The sequence below is a fragment of the Pan troglodytes genome, chromosome 21 (assembly GCF_028858775.2).
Source record: "Pan troglodytes isolate AG18354 chromosome 21, NHGRI_mPanTro3-v2.0_pri, whole genome shotgun sequence".
Classification (NCBI taxonomy): domain Eukaryota; kingdom Metazoa; phylum Chordata; class Mammalia; order Primates; family Hominidae; genus Pan; species Pan troglodytes.
The window spans coordinates 47,384,021-47,402,403 of NC_072419.2; the positions used below are offsets into that span (position 1 = coordinate 47,384,021).

General features: G+C 43.9%; 1 protein-coding gene across 3 annotated transcripts in view; it reads left to right on the forward strand.

Moving 5' to 3' along the window:
• TOP1 (DNA topoisomerase I) overlaps window positions 1-7,784 on the forward strand; it is a 96,087-nt gene extending 88,303 nt beyond the window's left edge. For all 3 annotated transcript variants that reach the window (XM_514649.7, XM_063802509.1, XM_063802510.1), the window contains 4 exons: window positions 1,463-1,590; window positions 4,991-5,085; window positions 5,303-5,452; window positions 6,492-7,784. In XM_514649.7, coding sequence (XP_514649.2) covers window positions 1,463-1,590; window positions 4,991-5,085; window positions 5,303-5,452; window positions 6,492-6,594 — 476 coding nt within the window. In that variant the 3' untranslated portion in view covers window positions 6,595-7,784. The remainder of the gene's footprint in view (window positions 1-1,462; window positions 1,591-4,990; window positions 5,086-5,302; window positions 5,453-6,491) is intronic.
• The last annotated feature ends 10,599 nt before the right edge of the window (window positions 7,785-18,383 follow it).

Genomic DNA, 18,383 nt, shown 5'->3' on the forward strand with positions numbered 1-18,383 from the left:
AGTGCTATGATGTTCTGTTAAATTGGAGAGAGTAAAGTTGTCATGGTTACCAGAAAAATACAGGAACAAGTCCTTTCCTTGAGGTTTCTGTCATTTTTTTCCCATAAGAGAGTAGATACTTTCTATAGCTGATTTTTAGAATATTATCATCAAGATCCATGGGCTTTTTTTTTCCTGGAGCCCAGTCACTATTGAATTTCCACTGCCCTCTGTAAATACATCAGATGGCCTTAGAATATGAACCAGAAAAGCCAGAGGTAGGTATGTTGAGGGTCAGTATTTTAAGGTGGTATAAAGAATGCCACACTATACAAATAAAAACAATTTTTTTGGATGGCATTTTTAATTTTTCTTTTTAAATAAGATACTACCAGGCCATGTGCAGTGGCTCACACCTGTAATCCCAACACTTGGGTAGCCGAGGCAGGAGAATCACTTGAACCCAGGAGTTCCAGACCAGCCTGGGCAATGCAGTGAGACCTTGTCTCTACTAAAATTTCTAAAAATTAGGCAGGTGTGGCGGTGTGCACCTGTCATCCCAGCTACCTGGGAGGCTGAGCCCAGGAGTTTAGGGCTGTAATGAGCTACGACCATACCACCGCACTCCAGCTTGGGTGACAGGGTGAGACGCTATCTTTAAAATAATAATAATAACCATAATAATACTACCAACTGTGGCTTAATTTTTTTTTTTTTTTTGAGACGGAGTCTTGCTGTCGCCCAGGTTGGAGTGCAGTGGCGCGATCTCGGCTCACTGCAAGCTCCGCCTCCCAGGGTTCACGCCATTCTCCTGCCTCAGCCTCCCGAGTAGCTGGGACTACAGGTGCCCGCCATGTCGCCCGGCTAATTTTTTGTATTTTTAGTAGAGACAGGGTTCACCGTGTTAGCCAGGATGGTCTCGATCTCCTGACCTTGTGATCCGCCCGCCTCGGCCTCCCAAAGTGCTGGGATTACAGGTGTGAGCCACCGCGCCCAGCCAAAATTTTTAAACTTTTAACGTCCCTTCAATTCCTCGTTCTGTTCTGGCTACATTGGGTGGAGAGGTGGGGAGGTAGGGAGTGGCCAGTATAGAACTTATGAATATGGGCAACAAACCATAGTAATATCAGCAGCACCTATGATGAGCATATGGGTGGGGAGGAAGCAAGGAGATGAAGGGTCCCTAGCCAAGTTCCCTGAGTAAAAAGAAAGGTGTAGATTTTATTATATTACCTAGACTCAGAGTTCCTCTTGTGATAGGAATTTACCCAGGCCAAGCTTACATATAAACTTCCTACTATCATTTTCTTAAGACTGTTGACTCAAATTTTGACCTTAGTCCTTGGTGGCAATTTGAATTAATCATCTGAGTAAGATAAGGGCCAGCAAAATCATGGGGACGAGGCACTGGGGGAAGACATACTGTGTGTTCACTTTTGGTGTACAAACTGACCCTCTTGCTACCATGTTCCTTTCTTTACAGCGGATGAGAACATCCCAGCGAAGATCCTTTCTTATAACCGTGCCAATCGAGCTGTTGCAATTCTTTGTAACCATCAGAGGGCACCACCAAAAACTTTTGAGAAGTCTATGATGAACTTGCAAACTAAGGTATCTTGGATAAAATGAAGGGAACTGTGTCTGCTGTGGGCAGATTATCTGCGAATGAGAGGATTCAGGGCTGAGATATCAGCAGGCCAGTGCTGGGTCTGTTGTAGAAGGTCTATGCTAAAGATAAACAAATGGAAATATGATAGTAGTTAATCTCTGATCAAGATACTGAATATCAGAGTATCCATTATTCAAGAAATCTTTATTCTACGCATAGAAGTTCTATACTGGCCACTCCCTATTTTGAAAAACTAACTTTGGTGTACATTCTAATTGCTAATTACTGTCCTTATTGTACATGAGGAAAGTGGATTTAAAGAGAGTCTTCATAATTCCTTGCCACAGCCCAGAAATACAGCCATTTCCAAATTAGATTGTTTCAAATTGAAAAGATGATGAAACAATTATATATTTAAAGTCTTTCAAATCCTAGCATAGCTATTTTTATTTTTACGCATTCCACATGAATCATATTTTTATATAGTTCATCATCAAACATCTGTTGAATACTGGCCGTGTGCCAGACAACTTGCTGCCCTAAAGGGAAAGACTGGTGTGCAAATAGGTGCTATTCCTTGTCCCTGAGCCTCTTTCCTCCTCCTAACTCCGCCTGGTACTGAGCTTTTAAACCATAAGGCACTTAACATTTGATGATGAACATTTTTGTGTTAGCAGTGACTTCATAACTAGTTCATCCTAACATGGTGGTCCACAGTGAGAATTTGCAGATATTTCATTATAGAACAGATACACAGGGTTAAAAAGGAAACAAATTATATTGAAATACAGTTATCAAAATACATTTTAAAGTCCGATAATAGATGTGCTTCCTTATTAAGGTCTTGAGGTGGCCTGTAGTAAATTTCAAGGTAGTAATTAATTAATATCAATGATACTTTAAGATTTCTGCAGCAATTCAAATATGAAATGAAAATGTCTAACATCTATTGATGATAAAGTCATAAGTGCTGCTGCTATTACTATGGTTTGTTCCCCATATTCATAACTGAAGAAGAAATACTAAATTTCAGCTAGAAGCTGGGTGCAGTGGCTCACACGTGTAATCTCAGCATTTTGGGAGGTTGAGGTGGGAGAATCACTTGAGCTGAGTAATTCAAGACCAACCTGGGCAACATAGTGAGACCCTGTCTGTATTAAAAATTTAAAAATAAATATAAATAAGTTCCAAAAAGAGGTTATTGAAATTATAGATTTTTTCTCATCCAAGTTCATGGAATTCTATACTTGTACAACTGGAGTTTAAGAACTACTACTGTGGAATGAGACTGCATTTTAAGGCCCAGAATATTTTCCATTTGTTGAGATTTCCTTAAGATAAGTACCCATGAGTAATACAGCTGGTTCAAAAGGTACACACAACTTATAATTTATGCTACAGATGCCATCTGGCTTTCTTGAAGAGATGTACATGTCCACAGTGAATGAGTATACATCCGTAGACCTTTGATTCCTTGGATCATATGATTGGCAGGCAAAGAACTCTATAGACGGCCCATCCTAGCAGCTCACATTTGCTGCCACTCTGTTAAATGCTGGTCATCTGGAATTGTTTATTCTCCTCATGTTATCATTACAAGCCAGAAATAAAAGCATGAATATTCAGGTGCTGTTTACCTAATTCAGGAAAACCCCTCCCAGGAGCATGAGGAGGTCTTTTGTTGCTCTCGCTCTGGAACCGGGTTTGGGCAGCCCAGGCTGCCTGCCAGACGAGCCCTCCAAGCCCAGGATTCCTCTCCTGTGTGCCCACAAAGCAAACACACGCCCCTGTTTGCCAAGTGAATCAATGGAGTCTTTGATGCTTTGAGAGAATTTGACATGGCCTGCCAATTTAGCATTCACAGAAATGGTTAAAAGATCGTGGTTTGCTACATTTCTATCCTAAAAAGAATCTGGCTAGTGGTGTCTGTGATGCTTTTGTATATAGAATCAGTCCCCTCAGTTTGGCTTTGGACAACATAGATGTTGGAAGTAAGCCATTCATAGTAAAACATATTTAGTGATCCTCTCACAATGGTGGCCTCTGTTTCCAATCTTGGGCTGTGTGTATCTAACAACAAACAATTCCAGGTTCAGTGAGCAGCCCAGTGTGTGTCAGACATGTTATTTACTCCGTAGAGGTTGTCTTCACCTCACATAGATGACCATAGGTATGGGGGTCTCCTGCCCTCCGAGTAGCGTGAGCTCACTGACAGGGGCTCTAGCTCCATGTTGTTATCCACTGCTGTCTCTAAGCAGGAATCTGAGAAGAACTTAGATTCACCAGGGGTGCTTCAAAGATTCTAACAAGCAAGAAAGGCTGAAACTGCCCTTGTCTGTTCCCTTATAGATATGGATTCCATGAGAGTTCACATGGGAAAAAAAGCTCCACAGCTAAAAGTGTTTTCACATCCATTGAGTGACAACTAAGGTCCTTCCCACCTCAGACTTCTCTCCTTTTTTTTTGAGACGGAGTCTCGCTCTGTTGCCCAGGCTGGAGTGCAGGGGCATGATCTCGGCTCACTGCAAGCTCTGCCTCCCGGGTTCATGCCATTCTACTGCCTCAGCCTCCCGAGTAGCTGGGACTACAGGCACCCACCACCACACCTGGCTAATTTTTTGTATTTTTAGTAGAGACGGGGTTTCACCATGTTAGCCAGGATGGTCTTGATCTCCTGACCTTGTGATCCGCCCTCCTCAGCCTCCCCAAAGTGCTGGGATTACAGGCGTGAGACACCGCGCCTGGTGACCTCTCTCCTTTTAAAAACAGAATGCCAAAGCTAAGCCCTGCCGTGTCCTGGTTTGGGACAGACTGGCTGAGCTGTTTGGCTTCCTGGGTGTCTTTTAATTGCCAGTTTGTAGCCCCTTGAGTACTCTCTTCAGTGCATCCCTTTTCCTTGAGAAGCTGGCACCGCCTTCCCAGAGTACTGGTGGGATCTGAGGAACGAGCTGGGGTTGCCCAGTAGATGCAAGTATCCTGCTTCAGCTTCCTAAAGAGGAGCTCCTACAGTGTTCTTAGAATGAAAGCTAAGAACTGGCACAGGATCTATTTGATAAACAGCTGTCATTTGTAGCCATCCTTCCAGATGTATGGCAGCAGAGTGTTCTCTGATGGAAAGATCAGCACCCAGATTCCCAGCCCCAGCGGGTTCCTTTCCCTGAGCCCCTAGGTTACTGCCCTGTAAAACCCTTATTTCTTTCCAGATCACTGAAGAACAAATAGTTGAATTCACTAGTCCTTGTGCATCTTCTCCCTGCCTTCATGAAGCCACCCTTGTTTTTTTTTTATCTGACAAACCACTGACAGAGACAGCCTGGTCCAGATAACATCTTGGTTTCACCTTCTCAGGTGGAGCCATTTTTCCTCTACAGCTCATAATCTTACCACTATTATTTCCCCTAGATTGATGCCAAGAAGGAACAGCTAGCAGATGCCCGGAGAGACCTGAAAAGTGCTAAGGCTGACGCCAAGGTCATGAAGGATGCAAAGACGAAGAAGTATGTACCTGGTATTGTGAAAGTTGGGGCTGGTAGAGAAAAGTGTGTGCAGCATCTGTCAGGGCCCCTGGGGCCCTGGCTTTTCGATGGTTTCTGAGAAATGTCTTTTGGAAATCTCTATACTAGGGTTTTTATTGACTCAAAGTGGCAGGATGGGTACAGTGTGCTCTTGTCTAGAGCCCAGGCCTGGTTCTTGAGGACTTTGCTATTCTTCTAGGGTAGTAGAGTCAAAGAAGAAGGCTGTTCAGAGACTGGAGGAACAGTTGATGAAGCTGGAAGTTCAAGCCACAGACCGAGAGGAAAATAAACAGATTGCCCTGGGAACCTCCAAACTCAATTATCTGGACCCTAGGATCACAGTGGCTTGGTAAGTGTTGAGCCCTCCTTGAGCTCCTGCTGCTAGCTCGAGAAAGGTGGAGGGGGTTCCGAGAGCACTGGTGGCCTTTACATGCTATTCCTAAGCTACACACTTTAGTCCTCTGGGGAAACTTCTGGCTTCAGCTGTGTACAAGTTACTCTGGTTGCTGAACCTTGTCTGTAAATGCATTGCAACATTCTGGTTGCTCCTAAATGGTCAGTGCTGTTATACTGCCTTGTAGTGTATATTTTTAAGAGGCAGGTGCCATCCCTATTCCTAATGGAACTTTAGGACAGGAATGGAAACTCTTAGCTTCTGGAAGAATAGGAAAGAGCCCATCCATCTCTACACTTCAACAAAACTTTTCGTTGAATTTTTTTGCAGTTGAAGGTAGGAACAAGAGATAAAGATGAGAATACAGATCTGAGCAACTTACACAGAGAGGCAGAGGGACCTTTAACAAAGGCAGATAAATACTAGGTTTCTCTGTGTGTCACACACAGTGTCACATAACATCTGAAACAAGTGGCTTTGTTATGGAAGATGTTTCGTTTGAGCTGTTAAGTTCTGAGCATAGGTGGAGATATCCTCCCCTATGGCACTTGCTAGTCCGGGCTAAAGTTTCCATCTAGGTCTTTTGTACCTCTTCCTGCTCGTTTTGCCTTGTTTGGTGCTAGAGATTTGGTTAGCTCTTAAAAGGCAATATAGTATAGTGGTTAAGAACATGGAGAAAAACTGCTTGAGTTCAAATTTCAGGTCACTTACCAGCTAGCTGTGTGAGAAAATCAGTAAATTACCTAACGTCTCTGCCTCAGTTTCATCTGTACCTTTTTCACTTGTACATCTGCAGAAGCACCTACTTTAGAGATCACTGCCAAGATTAAATGAGTTGATCACATAAAACCTTTAGAACATGCTTGGTGCACTATTAATTTGCATCCTCACTAGACAGATGTGAAAGAGAAGATGGAACATCTGACCCTGGGCCTCAGATATGGGCCATTGCTGAGTCACCCTAATACCCCCCTTATTTCTCCTTTGTTTGCAGGTGCAAGAAGTGGGGTGTCCCAATTGAGAAGATTTACAACAAAACCCAGCGGGAGAAGTTTGCCTGGGCCATTGACATGGCTGATGAAGACTATGAGTTTTAGCCAGTCTCAAGAGGCAGAGTTCTGTGAAGAGGAACAGTGTGGTTTGGGAAAGATGGATAAACTGAGCCTCACTTGCCCTCGTGCCTGGGGGAGAGAGGCAGCAAGTCTTAACAAACCAACATCTTTGCGAAAAGATAAACCTGGAGATATTATAAGGGAGAGCTGAGCCAGTTGTCCTATGGACAACTTATTTAAAAATATTTCAGATATCAAAATTCTAGCTGTATGATTTGTTTTGAATTTTGTTTTTATTTTCAAGAGGGCAAGTGGATGGGAATTTGTCAGCGTTCTACCAGGCAAATTCACTGTTTCACTGAAATGTTTGGATTCTCTTAGCTACTGTATGCAAAGTCCGATTATATTGGTGCGTTTTTACAGTTAGGGTTTTGCAATAACTTCTATATTTTAATAGAAATAAATTCCTAAACTCCCTTCCCTCTCTCCCATTTCAGGAATTTAAAATTAAGTAGAACAAAAAACCCAGCGCACCTGTTAGAGTCGTCATTCTCTATTGTCATGGGGATCAATTTTCATTAAACTTGAAGCAGTCATGGCTTTGGCAGTGTTTTGGTTCAGACACCTGTTCACAGAAAAAGCATGATGGGAAAATATTTCCTGACTTGAGTGTTCCTTTTTAAATGTGAATTTTTATTTCTTTTTAATTATTTTAAAATATTTAAACCTTTTTCTTGATCTTAAAGATCGTGTAGATTGGGGTTGGGGAGGGATGAAGGGCGAGTGAATCTAAGGATAATGAAATGATCAGTGACTGAAACCATTTTCCCATCATCCTTTGTTCTGAGCATTCGCTGTACCCTTTAAGATATCCATCTTTTTCTTTTTAACCCTAATCTTTCACTTGAAAGATTTTATTGTATAAAAAGTTCCACAGGTCAATAAACTTAGAGGAAAATGAGTATTTGGTCCAAAAAAAGGAAAAATAATCAAGATTTTAGGGCTTTTATTTTTTCTTTTGTAATTGTGTAAAAAATGGAAAAAAACATAAAAAGCAGAATTTTAATGTGAAGACATTTTTTGCTATAATCATTAGTTTTAGAGGCATTGTTAGTTTAGTGTGTGTGCAGAGTCCATTTCCCACATCTTTCCTCAAGTATCTTCTATTTTTATCATGAATTCCCTTTTAATCAACTGTAGGTTATTTAAAATAAATTCCTACAACTTAACGGAAACTTAAGTGTCTGCCTCTTTGTTACAAAGGGCCTCAGGCCAGAGTTGGGGCTGGGACTTAGTGTGGGATGAGGTCTCACCACTCAGGTCAGCAAGAGTAGATTCCTCCCAGGAGCAGATGAGGCAGGGCCTGGCCTGGAAAGGAGTGTTGTGTGCCTGTCCTGCTGCTGTGGGTGTGGGTTAAAGAGGATCCAAAGTCCATATCCTTAGATAAAAGACAGGAAAGGAAGGAAGGGTGCAAAAAATCCACAGTAAGAGGTGTGGTGCAAAGACAGCATCGGAGGCCTAGCGTAGGTAAAGTATATTGAGCAGGATGTTGCAGCTGTATTTGAGAGTCAAAAGTTTTGGAGAGCTTTCCATGTGTACTGGCCAGAAGCAGAAGGGAGCTGCTTTAGGTTTTTTCACGTGGCTAAGCTTACAATCAGGATGGGGAGAATTAAGGTTCCAGATCCCAGAAGCCCCTTCCCACATGGGATGCAAACTTCTCCCTGCATTGACTGCTTAATTGAAAAAGGCAGTGTGGTCTCTGACCACTTTCTGGTGCTCCAGTTACCCTAGCTGGCTATGGTCTCTACAAAAATTGTTCCTTTGCTCATCCTAAATTATAGGTAAGTCTGGAATTCAGAATGAAAGTGAGGTCTCTCTCTAGGTCAAATGGACTGCAGGGAGCAGGAAGGCCAGAAGGGTCAAAATTGGTAAATTAATGGAAGGGCCCTGGGCCCTCTAGCTTGTTAGCACGAGCAGGTAGGTGTCTTCAGGGAGGCGAACCCATAGTCTCTGTTCTCCCTGAGGCTGGAGGCAGGGCTGGTACTAGGCCCACAACAGAGAATCCTGGAGGTCCTTGGCAGCCTGTATTTTTATTAACCAGTGAAAGAGGCAGCATTCACCCCAGGGAATAAGGGAGGTTATGTAGCCATCACTGCTTTGGAGCAGAGAGACTCCAGCCAGGTGTTTTTGAATTCTGTGTTGAGGTAGCTGGGCCACTGAATGTAGGGAATACAACAGAGAGGCTCTTTTGGTACCCATTTGATACACTGGGGCTGGTAGGTAAGTAGGTTGGTGTCTCAGATGCCACAGCTAGGGGACAACCTTTGGTCCAAAACTAGAAGTCAGGTAAGGAGGCCTTGCAGGCAGAAGACCTTGCTGATGAACAGGAAGTAATGCCTACCTCTCTGGCAAGGACCTCTCTTGCAAGTCTGAGGGCAGATGCTGGGCAACAAGATGCTGCTCAACACAACTAAGAAGGGCATCCCAGACAGTGGCAGCAGGCCTGGGAGACCAAAGCCAGAGAATGGGAAGCTGACCTGGCCACTGGGGATGAAAGAAGAGGCTGAACAGGTAAGTGGGGGCCAGATGTAAAGGACCTTGAAGGATGCTTAACCCAGGAGTCAAGAGTAAACTTATCCACTTGCCTAGTCCAGTAGGTTTTATTTCCAGCCACGTCCAAGAACAGGCCAGATGGGCAGGGTCTGAGAAACTCCCTCCCATCAGGCCTTGCTATGATGCCCGAGTTCGGTGTGGGCAAAGGGCTTCCACGTGCTACCCAAGCCAGATATCTGTGTGCTGACTTGGCTTTTCTCCTCTCTTACCTCACCTTCATCTCCCATCCCCCAAATCTGGCCAGCAAGTCCTGTCTCTCCATTCTCCCTGCCAAAAGCTGTCAAATTTCAGACCTCTGCTACATTAAAACATGAAAAGTAAAAAACCTTCACAACCCTCAGCCCTTTCCAGCCACTACCTTCCCCTTTTTTCCCAAACAAGCACCTGCAATAAGTCATCACCATCCAGTCATTCCCCCACCCACTGCAACTAGCTTCTGTCCCATGAGCCCACAATTCCTTGTCTTCACTCTGACCAATATCGCCAATGACTAGATGACCAAACCAATACATGGGCTCTCCATTCTGCGTCTTAGAGTCTTTGTGGCACTGGACACTGTTGACCACTCCTTCCATCATTTTGAGGGTACGATGATTTTTAGCAACTTTGCTGAGTGGTGCAACTATTAACCATGTCAATTTTAGAACATTTTCATCTCCCTGTAAGATCCCTTATGCTCATTTACAGTTAATCCACATTCCCACTCCCGGCCTCCACTAACCTTTCTAAATTTGCATTCTGAACATTTCATGTAAATGGAATCATTCAATAGGTGACCACTCCCTTCTCTCTGATTTTCACAATGCCACCCTCTCCTGGTTTTACTCCTGTCCCTATCAGGCTTTTTCTGAGTCACCTCTTCTATCAGGTCCTAAGTGCCATGATTCTTACCTCAGCGTAGCTGATTTCATTTGCACCTAAAGGTGATGACTTCTCTTCCTCTCTAGCCTAGAGCCCTTTTCTAAGCTCCAGACTCACATTATCAACTACACCTCTGCAGGGCATGTCTACGGGCACCTCAATCTCAGCGTCTCTAGAACTGAGCTCAGTACCCACCACCCCAAGCCTGTTGGGCCTGGGCTTCACATCTCAGGGAAAGGCACCAGATCCTCTGTCCCCCAACCCAGAAACTAGGGTAGCCACCATCCTTCACTCCTCTCGTTTCCACACCCAGTAAATTACTCCAAAATCATCTCCTCAATACCATAAAATTTATTTTCTGAAAAAATTTTACTCCTTAGAAATTCTTCAAATAATGAGACACTGTCAACTTGTTTTGAACCAAAAAGCACTTTTTAGAGAAAACACATTACCCTGAAATGACCTCAGTCAGGCCAGTTTTGGATGCTTATAAGTAGTCCCCTGACAAAAATCAGTAAACAAGGAGACAAAGAAATTTAACACAGACTTAGTAATTTTCACAATCCCAAGAATTCCATTCAGACAAGCCTCTTAGAAATCACTAAATAGCAAAGACTTTTTTAGATTTTATAATTGTACTGTGTGTGTGTGTATATACACACACACACTTTTTTTTTTTTTTTTTTTTTTTTTGAGACGGAGTCTAGCTCTGTCACCCAGGCTGGAGTGCAGTGGCGAAATCCTGGCTCACTGCAACCTCTGCCGCCTGGGTTCAAACCATTCTCCTGTCTCAGCCTCCTGCCACCACACCCAGCTAATTTTTGTATTTTTCGTAGAGATGGGGTTTCACCATGTTGGCCAGGCTGGTCTCGAACTCCTGACCTCGTGATCTTCCCGCCTCAGCCTCCCAAAGTGCTGGGATTACAGGCGTGAGCCACCGTGCCTGGCCCACACAAATGTTTTTAAAGGAGTCTTTTAGGCCAGGAGCAGTTAGCTCATGCCTGTAATCCCAGCAGTTTGGGAGGCCAAGGCAGAAAGATCACTTGAGCCTCGGAGCCCAAGGCTGCAGTGAGCTATGACTGTAACTGCACTCCAGCTTAGGTGACAGTGAGATTCTATCTATATACACACACACCACACAGTCTTTTAGAAAAATTGAGATAGTAATGGATAATAAGAGTTGAGGTTTGGGTCAAAATAATATGGGAGGGGTTAGTGGGTAGAATTTGGCATGAAACAAGAGTGGCCACCAATTCATTATTGAAGCTAGATGATGGGTATGTGGGCATTCACTATACTATACACGTAGACACATTTGAGATTTTTCTTTTTAATTTTATTTTATTATTATTATACTTTAAGTTTTAGGGTACATGTGCACAATGTGCAGGTTAGTTACATATGTATACATGTGCCATGCTGGTGTGCTGCACCCATTAACTCGTCATTTAGCATTAGGTATATCTCCTAAAGCTATCCCTCCCCCCTCCCCCCACCCCACAACAGTCCCCAGAGTGTGATGTTCCCCTTCCTGTGTCCATGTGTTCTCATTGTTCAATTCCCACCTATGAGTGAGAATATGCGGTGTTTGGTTTTTTGTTCTTGCGATAGTTTACTGAGAATGATGATTTCCAATTTCATCCATGTCCCTACAAAGGACATGAACTCATCATTTTTTATGGCTGCATAGTATTCCATGGTGTATATGTGCCACATTTTCTTAATCCAGTCTATCTTTGTTGGACATTTGGCTTGGTTCCAAGTCTTTGCTATTGTGAATAGTGCCACAATAAACAAACGTGTGCATGTGTCTTTATAGCAGCATGATTTATAGTCCTTTGGGTATATACCCAGTAATGGGATGGCTGGGTCAAATGGTATTTCTAGCTCTAGATCCCTGAGGAATCGCCACACTGACTTCCACAAGGGTTGAACTAGTTTACAGTCCCACAAACAGTGTAAAAGTGTTCCTATTTCTCCACATCCTCTCCAGCACCTGTTGTTTCCTGACTTTTTAATGATTGCCATTCTAACTGGTGTGAGATGGTATCTCATTGTGGTTTTGATTTACATTTCTCTGATGGTCAGTGGTGAGCATTTTTTCATGTGTTTTTTGGCTGCATAAATGTCTTCTTTTGAGAAGTGTCTGTTCATGTCCTTTGCCCACTTTTGATGGGGTTGTTTGTTTTTTTCTTGTAAATTTGTTTAAGTGCTTTGTAGATTCTGGATATTAGCCCTTTGTCAGATGAGTAGGTTGTGAAAATTTTCTCCCATTTTGTAGGTTGCCTGTTCACTCTGATGGTAGTTTCTTTTGCTGTGCAGAAGCTCTTTAGTTTAATTAGATCCCATTTGTCAATTTTGGCTTTTGTTGCCATTGCTTTTGGTGTTTTAGACATGAAGTCCTTGCCCATGCCTATGTCCTGAATGGTAATGCCTAGGACCTCTTCAAGGAGAACTACAAACCACTGCTCAATGAAATAAAAGAGGATACAAACAAATGGAAGAACATTCCATGCTCATGGGTAGGAAGAATCAATATCATGAAAATGGCCATACTGCCCAAGGTAATTTATAGATTCAATGCCATCCCCATCAAGCCACCAATGACTTTCTTCACAGAATTGGAAAAAACTACTTTAAAGTTCATATGGAACCAAAAAAGAGCCCGCATCGCCAAGTCAATCCTAAGCCAAAAGAACAAAGCTGGACACATCACGCTACCTGACTTCAAACTATACTACAAGGCTACAGTAACCAAAACAGCATGGTACTGGTACCAAAACAGAGATATAGATCAATGGAACAGAACAGAGCCCTCAGAAATAACGCCGCATGTCTACAACTATCTGATCTTTGACAAACCTGAGAAAAACAAGCAATGGGGAAAGGATTCCCTATTTAATAAATGGTGCTGGGAAAACTGGCTAGCCATATGTAGAAAGCTGAAACTGGATTCCTTCCTTACACCTTATACAAAAATTAATTCAAGATGGATTAAAGACTTAAACGTTAGACCTAAAACCATTCTTTTTCTTTTTTTGAGATGGAGTCTTGCTCTGTTGCCCAGGCTGGAGTGCAGTGGTACAACCTCGGCTCACTGCAACCTCTGCCTCCCAGGTTTAAACAATTCTCCTGCCTTAGCCTCCTGAGTAGCTGGGATTACAGGCATGTGCCACTTGTAATGCTAATTTTTTTGTATTTTTAGTAGAGACCGGGTTTCGCCATGTTGGCCAGGCTGGTCTCGAACTCCTGACCTCAGGTGATCTGCCCACCTCAGCTTCCCAAAGTGCTGGGATTACAGGTGTGAGCCGCTGCACCCGGCCCAGCCACCGTACCTGGCCAAGATTTTTCTTTAAAAATGTCTTTTTTATTTAGACACAGGGTCTCACCTCTGTTGCCCAGGCTGGAGTACACTGGTGTGATCATAGCTCACTATAGCCTTGAACTCCTGGGCTCAAACAATCCTCCGACTTCAACTTCCTGAAGAGCTGAGACTACAGGTGCATGCTACCATGCCTGGCTAATTTTTTTGTTTTTATATGTTTAGAGACAAGGCCTCACTATGTTGCCCAGGCTGGTCTCCAACTCTTGGGGTCAGGCAATCTTCCTGTCTCAGCCTCCCCAGATACTGATATTATAGGTGTGAGCTACCATGCCCAGCAGAGATTTTTCATAACATGTTTAAAGCAATACAGTAACTGGTTATTTTGAAGATTATTAGTATATATCCATAGAGGAATTGAGGGGGGAAAAGCAACATCTTAATGTTATACTAAAAGGTAATTATGCTTAGGTTACAATTTTCAGTGATAACATCACATACTAATTCAGAAAGTATTCCCTTTGCAGCAACATGGATGAATCTAAATAACATTATGCTGAACGCAGACACAAGAGTACATACTGTATGATTCCATTTATGTGAAATTCCAGAACAGGCAAAACTAATCTGTAGTGACAGAAAGTCAATCAGTGGTTGCTGGATGGGGACAGAGGAGACTGCAAAGGCGCACCAGGAAACATTTTGGGGTGATGGAAATATTCTCTATCTTGATTGGGTGGAGGTTACATGAGGGTATACATTTGTCAAAGCACAAATTTTACACTTAAAAATTGATGTATTTTATATGTAAATTATTCCTCAACAAAAATTATTTTTTAAGTAAAAAAAAAATCTAAGTAAAAAAAGTTGGCCGGGCACGGTGGCTCACACCTGTAATCCCAGCACTCTGGGAGGCCAAGGTGGGTGGATCACCTGAGGTCAGGAGTTCAAGACCACCCTGGCCACGGTGAAACCCCCATCTCTACTAAAAATATAAAAAATTAGCTGGGCGTGGTGGTGCGGGCCTGTAATCCCAGCTACTCGGGAGGCTGAGGCAGGAGAATCGCTTCAACCCGGGAAGCGGAGGCTGCAGTAAGCCAAGATCACACCATTGCACTCCAGCCTGGGCAACAAGAGCGAAACTCCGTCTCAAAAAAAAAAAAAAAAAAGTTGTTTGCTCTCTCTCTCAACTTAGAAGGGAGGGAAAGTGATGATATGCTTTGAGAGATTCTATTAGATGACTCAAAAAGCGACTCATGGTGAAAATACAGAAATCCAAGATTCATGTAAAGAGTTGAATATAGTTTACTGAAAATGTGAGTGTGGGGAAAATCAATGTTCATAAATCAATATATTGTTTTAAATATGTGATTTAAAGTATGTACATGTAGCTAAATAAACTATTATATGTGGACATTTGCATCTCTAAAAAGTTTATATTTTAGTTGCAAAAAAAAAACAACCCACAGAACAACTTGGAGTGACCCTATCATGAAAATGAGTGTTTGCCTCGTATCTGGAGTGGCCATCTCTTTCAGGCATATACAGTCTCTCACTTTGCTCTATCTCCACAGACACTAACAGGTTTCAATAAAGCCAAGTGTCCCTTCTCAGTGCTCCAATGGCCCCCATCACACTGAATTGTCATGGTCTGTTGGCATTTCTGTACCCACTGCTGGAGTGGGAACTTGTTCTGACTCAGCTGTGCTGTCTTAGTGCTCTAGAGGATGCATCGGTGAAGCGTGTTGCAAGGAGGAGAGAGAAAAACAGAAAAGTGCAGGTCTGCCCTGGCCTGGGCTTTCCCCTTCTCTTCCTTTATTGTCATATGTTGCCTCAGTGATGCAGTCACAGTGTCCCTGCCACCTTTCAGAAGAAGGTACATCTGCAGCCCAGCTGGAGAACCTCAACATCTGGGTCCCACTATGGGGGCCAATCAGCAGAGATACACCAAGGTCAATGGAGAAAGCAGTCCCTGGGAGCAGCCGAGCCAGGTGTGATTTTGCCTTGAGAGAAAACACGAGGCTCTTGAGGGACAGATAATACAACCCAGGTGAGGAGGAAAGCAGGTGGACATGACCTAAGAAGTGTGAGGCCTGATGACTAAGTTGGAGCCACAGATAGATTTGGGGGCCAGGGGTCAGGAGCCTAAACAGCAGGTTGTGGGTGGAGTTCAAGGTGCACTGAGGTTAGTTCTTAGGAAGTAGTACTGGCTGTGTGCTGAGGTGCAGGCTGGCTCACAAACCCAGAGGAGGGGCTGTTCAGATGTCTAACACGAGAAACTGAGTAAAAATTAAAGAATGGTTTAGGCCAGGTGCAGTGGCTCACGCCTGTAATCCCTGCACTTTGGGAGGCTGCAGTGGGTGGATCCCCTGAGGTCAGGAGTTCGAGACCAACCTGGCCAACATGATGAAACCCCCGTCTCTACTAAAAATACAAACAATTAGCTGGGCGTGGTGGCACGCACCTGTAGTCCCAGCTACTCAGGAGGCTGAGGCAGGAGACTTGCTTGAACCCGGGAGGCGGAGGTTGCAGTGAACCGAGATTGCGCCACTGCACTTCAGCCAGGACAACAAGAGTAAAAAAAAAAAAAAAAAAAAAAAAAAAAAGGTTTAAAGAAAAAGGACAATGTTTTACACATGGATCAAATTAGACACTGCAAGACTATAAATCTGCACCCTTCTAATGTGAAAAGGGCTTCACTGAGCTATACTTGTATATTATGCCCTCGATATTCACTCAAGGCCATTACAAGGAACAAACGAAAACGGCATCAGCATTTGCTATTAACCAGTTGAGAACATTCTCCACTATTTCAATTAAATAAGTATCCAGGTGAGAAACTTCTTTTATAATTTAACCCCAGAAATTTTTTTTACTCCAAAGAACCAGTTAACAGAATAGAAAGTGTTATTGTTTTGGCTATCAAGAAGCTCAGCCATGTTTAATTCTCAATCACATCAGCTACATTAACCCATAAACCATATTATTGTCCTCCTCCTTATAATCTCATCTCCTATTTCTATATTTTATTCTCTATTTTTAAGTACTCAAAACATTTTTAAAGGGCTGAAAAAGAATATACTTGTGGTAGACATAGCAACGTGCCACCCAAATCCCCTTCAAAGAAGGACTTGTTGACCCAACTATTGGGAGAGCTGTCAGCAGAAAATCTTCAGCTGTCAGCCCCTCGAAGATCATCTTGGCTGCAGAGTGCCATCTGGCCCAGGCTAGGCTCTTCCCAGGACATTACAACTCCTTTCCAGGCTAGTGCCAGACAACAGAGATCCTGGGAGTTGGCTGAGACTGTCATCAGGCCTGCGTCTCAGTTTAGTTTTCCCTGTGCCCACTCCTGTTTCTTTCCAGTACCTCCCAGAGTGTTGATCCCAGGGCCACTCCCCAATAAACATACTGCACACTAACCTGTCACAGAGTCCGCATCCAAAGAACCCAACCTGTGACAGCACCAAATCAAAAGAGACTCAGGAGGCTGAGGCAGGAGAACTGCTTGAACTCAGGAGGCGGAGATTGCAGTGAGCCAAGATTGTGCCATTGCACGCCAGCCTGGGCGACGAGAGAGAAACTCTGTCTCAAAAAAAAAAAAGAGAAAACATATCAGGTAGGGGTATTTTACAAAGGAGAGAGGATACACAATAAAGTGTTCATACATACATGGGAAGCAAAACAGCATTGACTCTGGGGCCAGACTACCTGGGTTTGAATCCTGCCTTTTAGCTCTGTGCCTCAGTTTTTTCATCTGGAAAATGGGGATAATAAGAGCACTTATAGGGCTGTAATGAGGAAGAAATGAGACAATGTGGATAAAGCAGTTCCATAGTGTTTACTATATGTCAACCACTGTTCTAAGTGGTCATTTAATAAACAGCTGTGAGGCCAAACCCACAGGTCCCGAGGGGCAGTTGGGCTGGGACTCTCCCCAGACTCTGGGCATGGGCACAGGTACAGTGTAGGCCAGGGCATGCTGAAGCATGCATGTTCACAGAAATAGGCCTGAGCAGGGCTAGCATGGGTGACGTCACAGGCGTGTGCCTTGTGTGGGTGCTGGGCTGCTCCTCCCAGACAGCGCAGCTGCACGTATTGCCATTCACACCCACGCACCCATATATATGCTGAGCTGGGGGAAGCCCACACAGACCACACCCTCTGCATGCCCTGTTTTTCCTGCACCTCCTTTGGTGGAAGGAGGCACCTGAGGCCTGGGATGCTGGCCCAGAAGTCCCAGGAGGAAATGGGTCCTGTTCCCCGATTACAGGCCTGGCAACGGGCTGAAAACTCAAGCTCTTGTTGGCAGGGATTTCTTGAGCCCCTAGAGGTCCAGACCCAGAGGCAAAAGTAAAAGCAAGGAAGCCTTACCCTGCATGTTAGGAAGCTCCCCAAAAAATGGAGAAACAGATGTAAAAAGTGCATCAGAGCCCACAGGCTGCCCGAGTCAGCACAGTAAGCTCAATGAGGGCTGCAGCACTTAAGAGGGTGCCTCCTGTAAAAAACAGGATCAGACAGCCAGAGAGGGGCCCCATTCAGCCCCCGTCTGCCTTCCTGGTCTCATCACTCCCTGTCCCCTCCTCAGTCAGGAAACTCTAGCTTTGTAACCCTAAATTCAACAACCTCTTCCTGGCCTCAGGGCCTTTGTACATGCTGTTACCTCTACTTGGAATGTACTTTTCTCCAACCCACCTTTAATAATTCACCTCGCCATCGACTCACTTCCTTTAGACCTCTGCTGAGGTCTGAAGAGATCTCGACCCAGTGTTTTTCCTTCTAGCCCTCATCATAATTGTCTTTATGTAACAGAGTGTTTATTTAATGTCTGAACTCCCAGAGAGCTGGCACTGTGTCTCTCTTGTGCTCCTCATGTTGTCAATGCCCAACACAGAGAAGAGCAGGGTCCACAGAACTTCAAGCCTAAACCAGTTCAAGCCACACTCTGTGAGCACTCACGTTCTGCTGGATTCCCTGTGCCCAAGGCCAGCGGTGAGCATGCCTCCCCTCACCCATGCTGATTAACCAGATAGCCTCCATG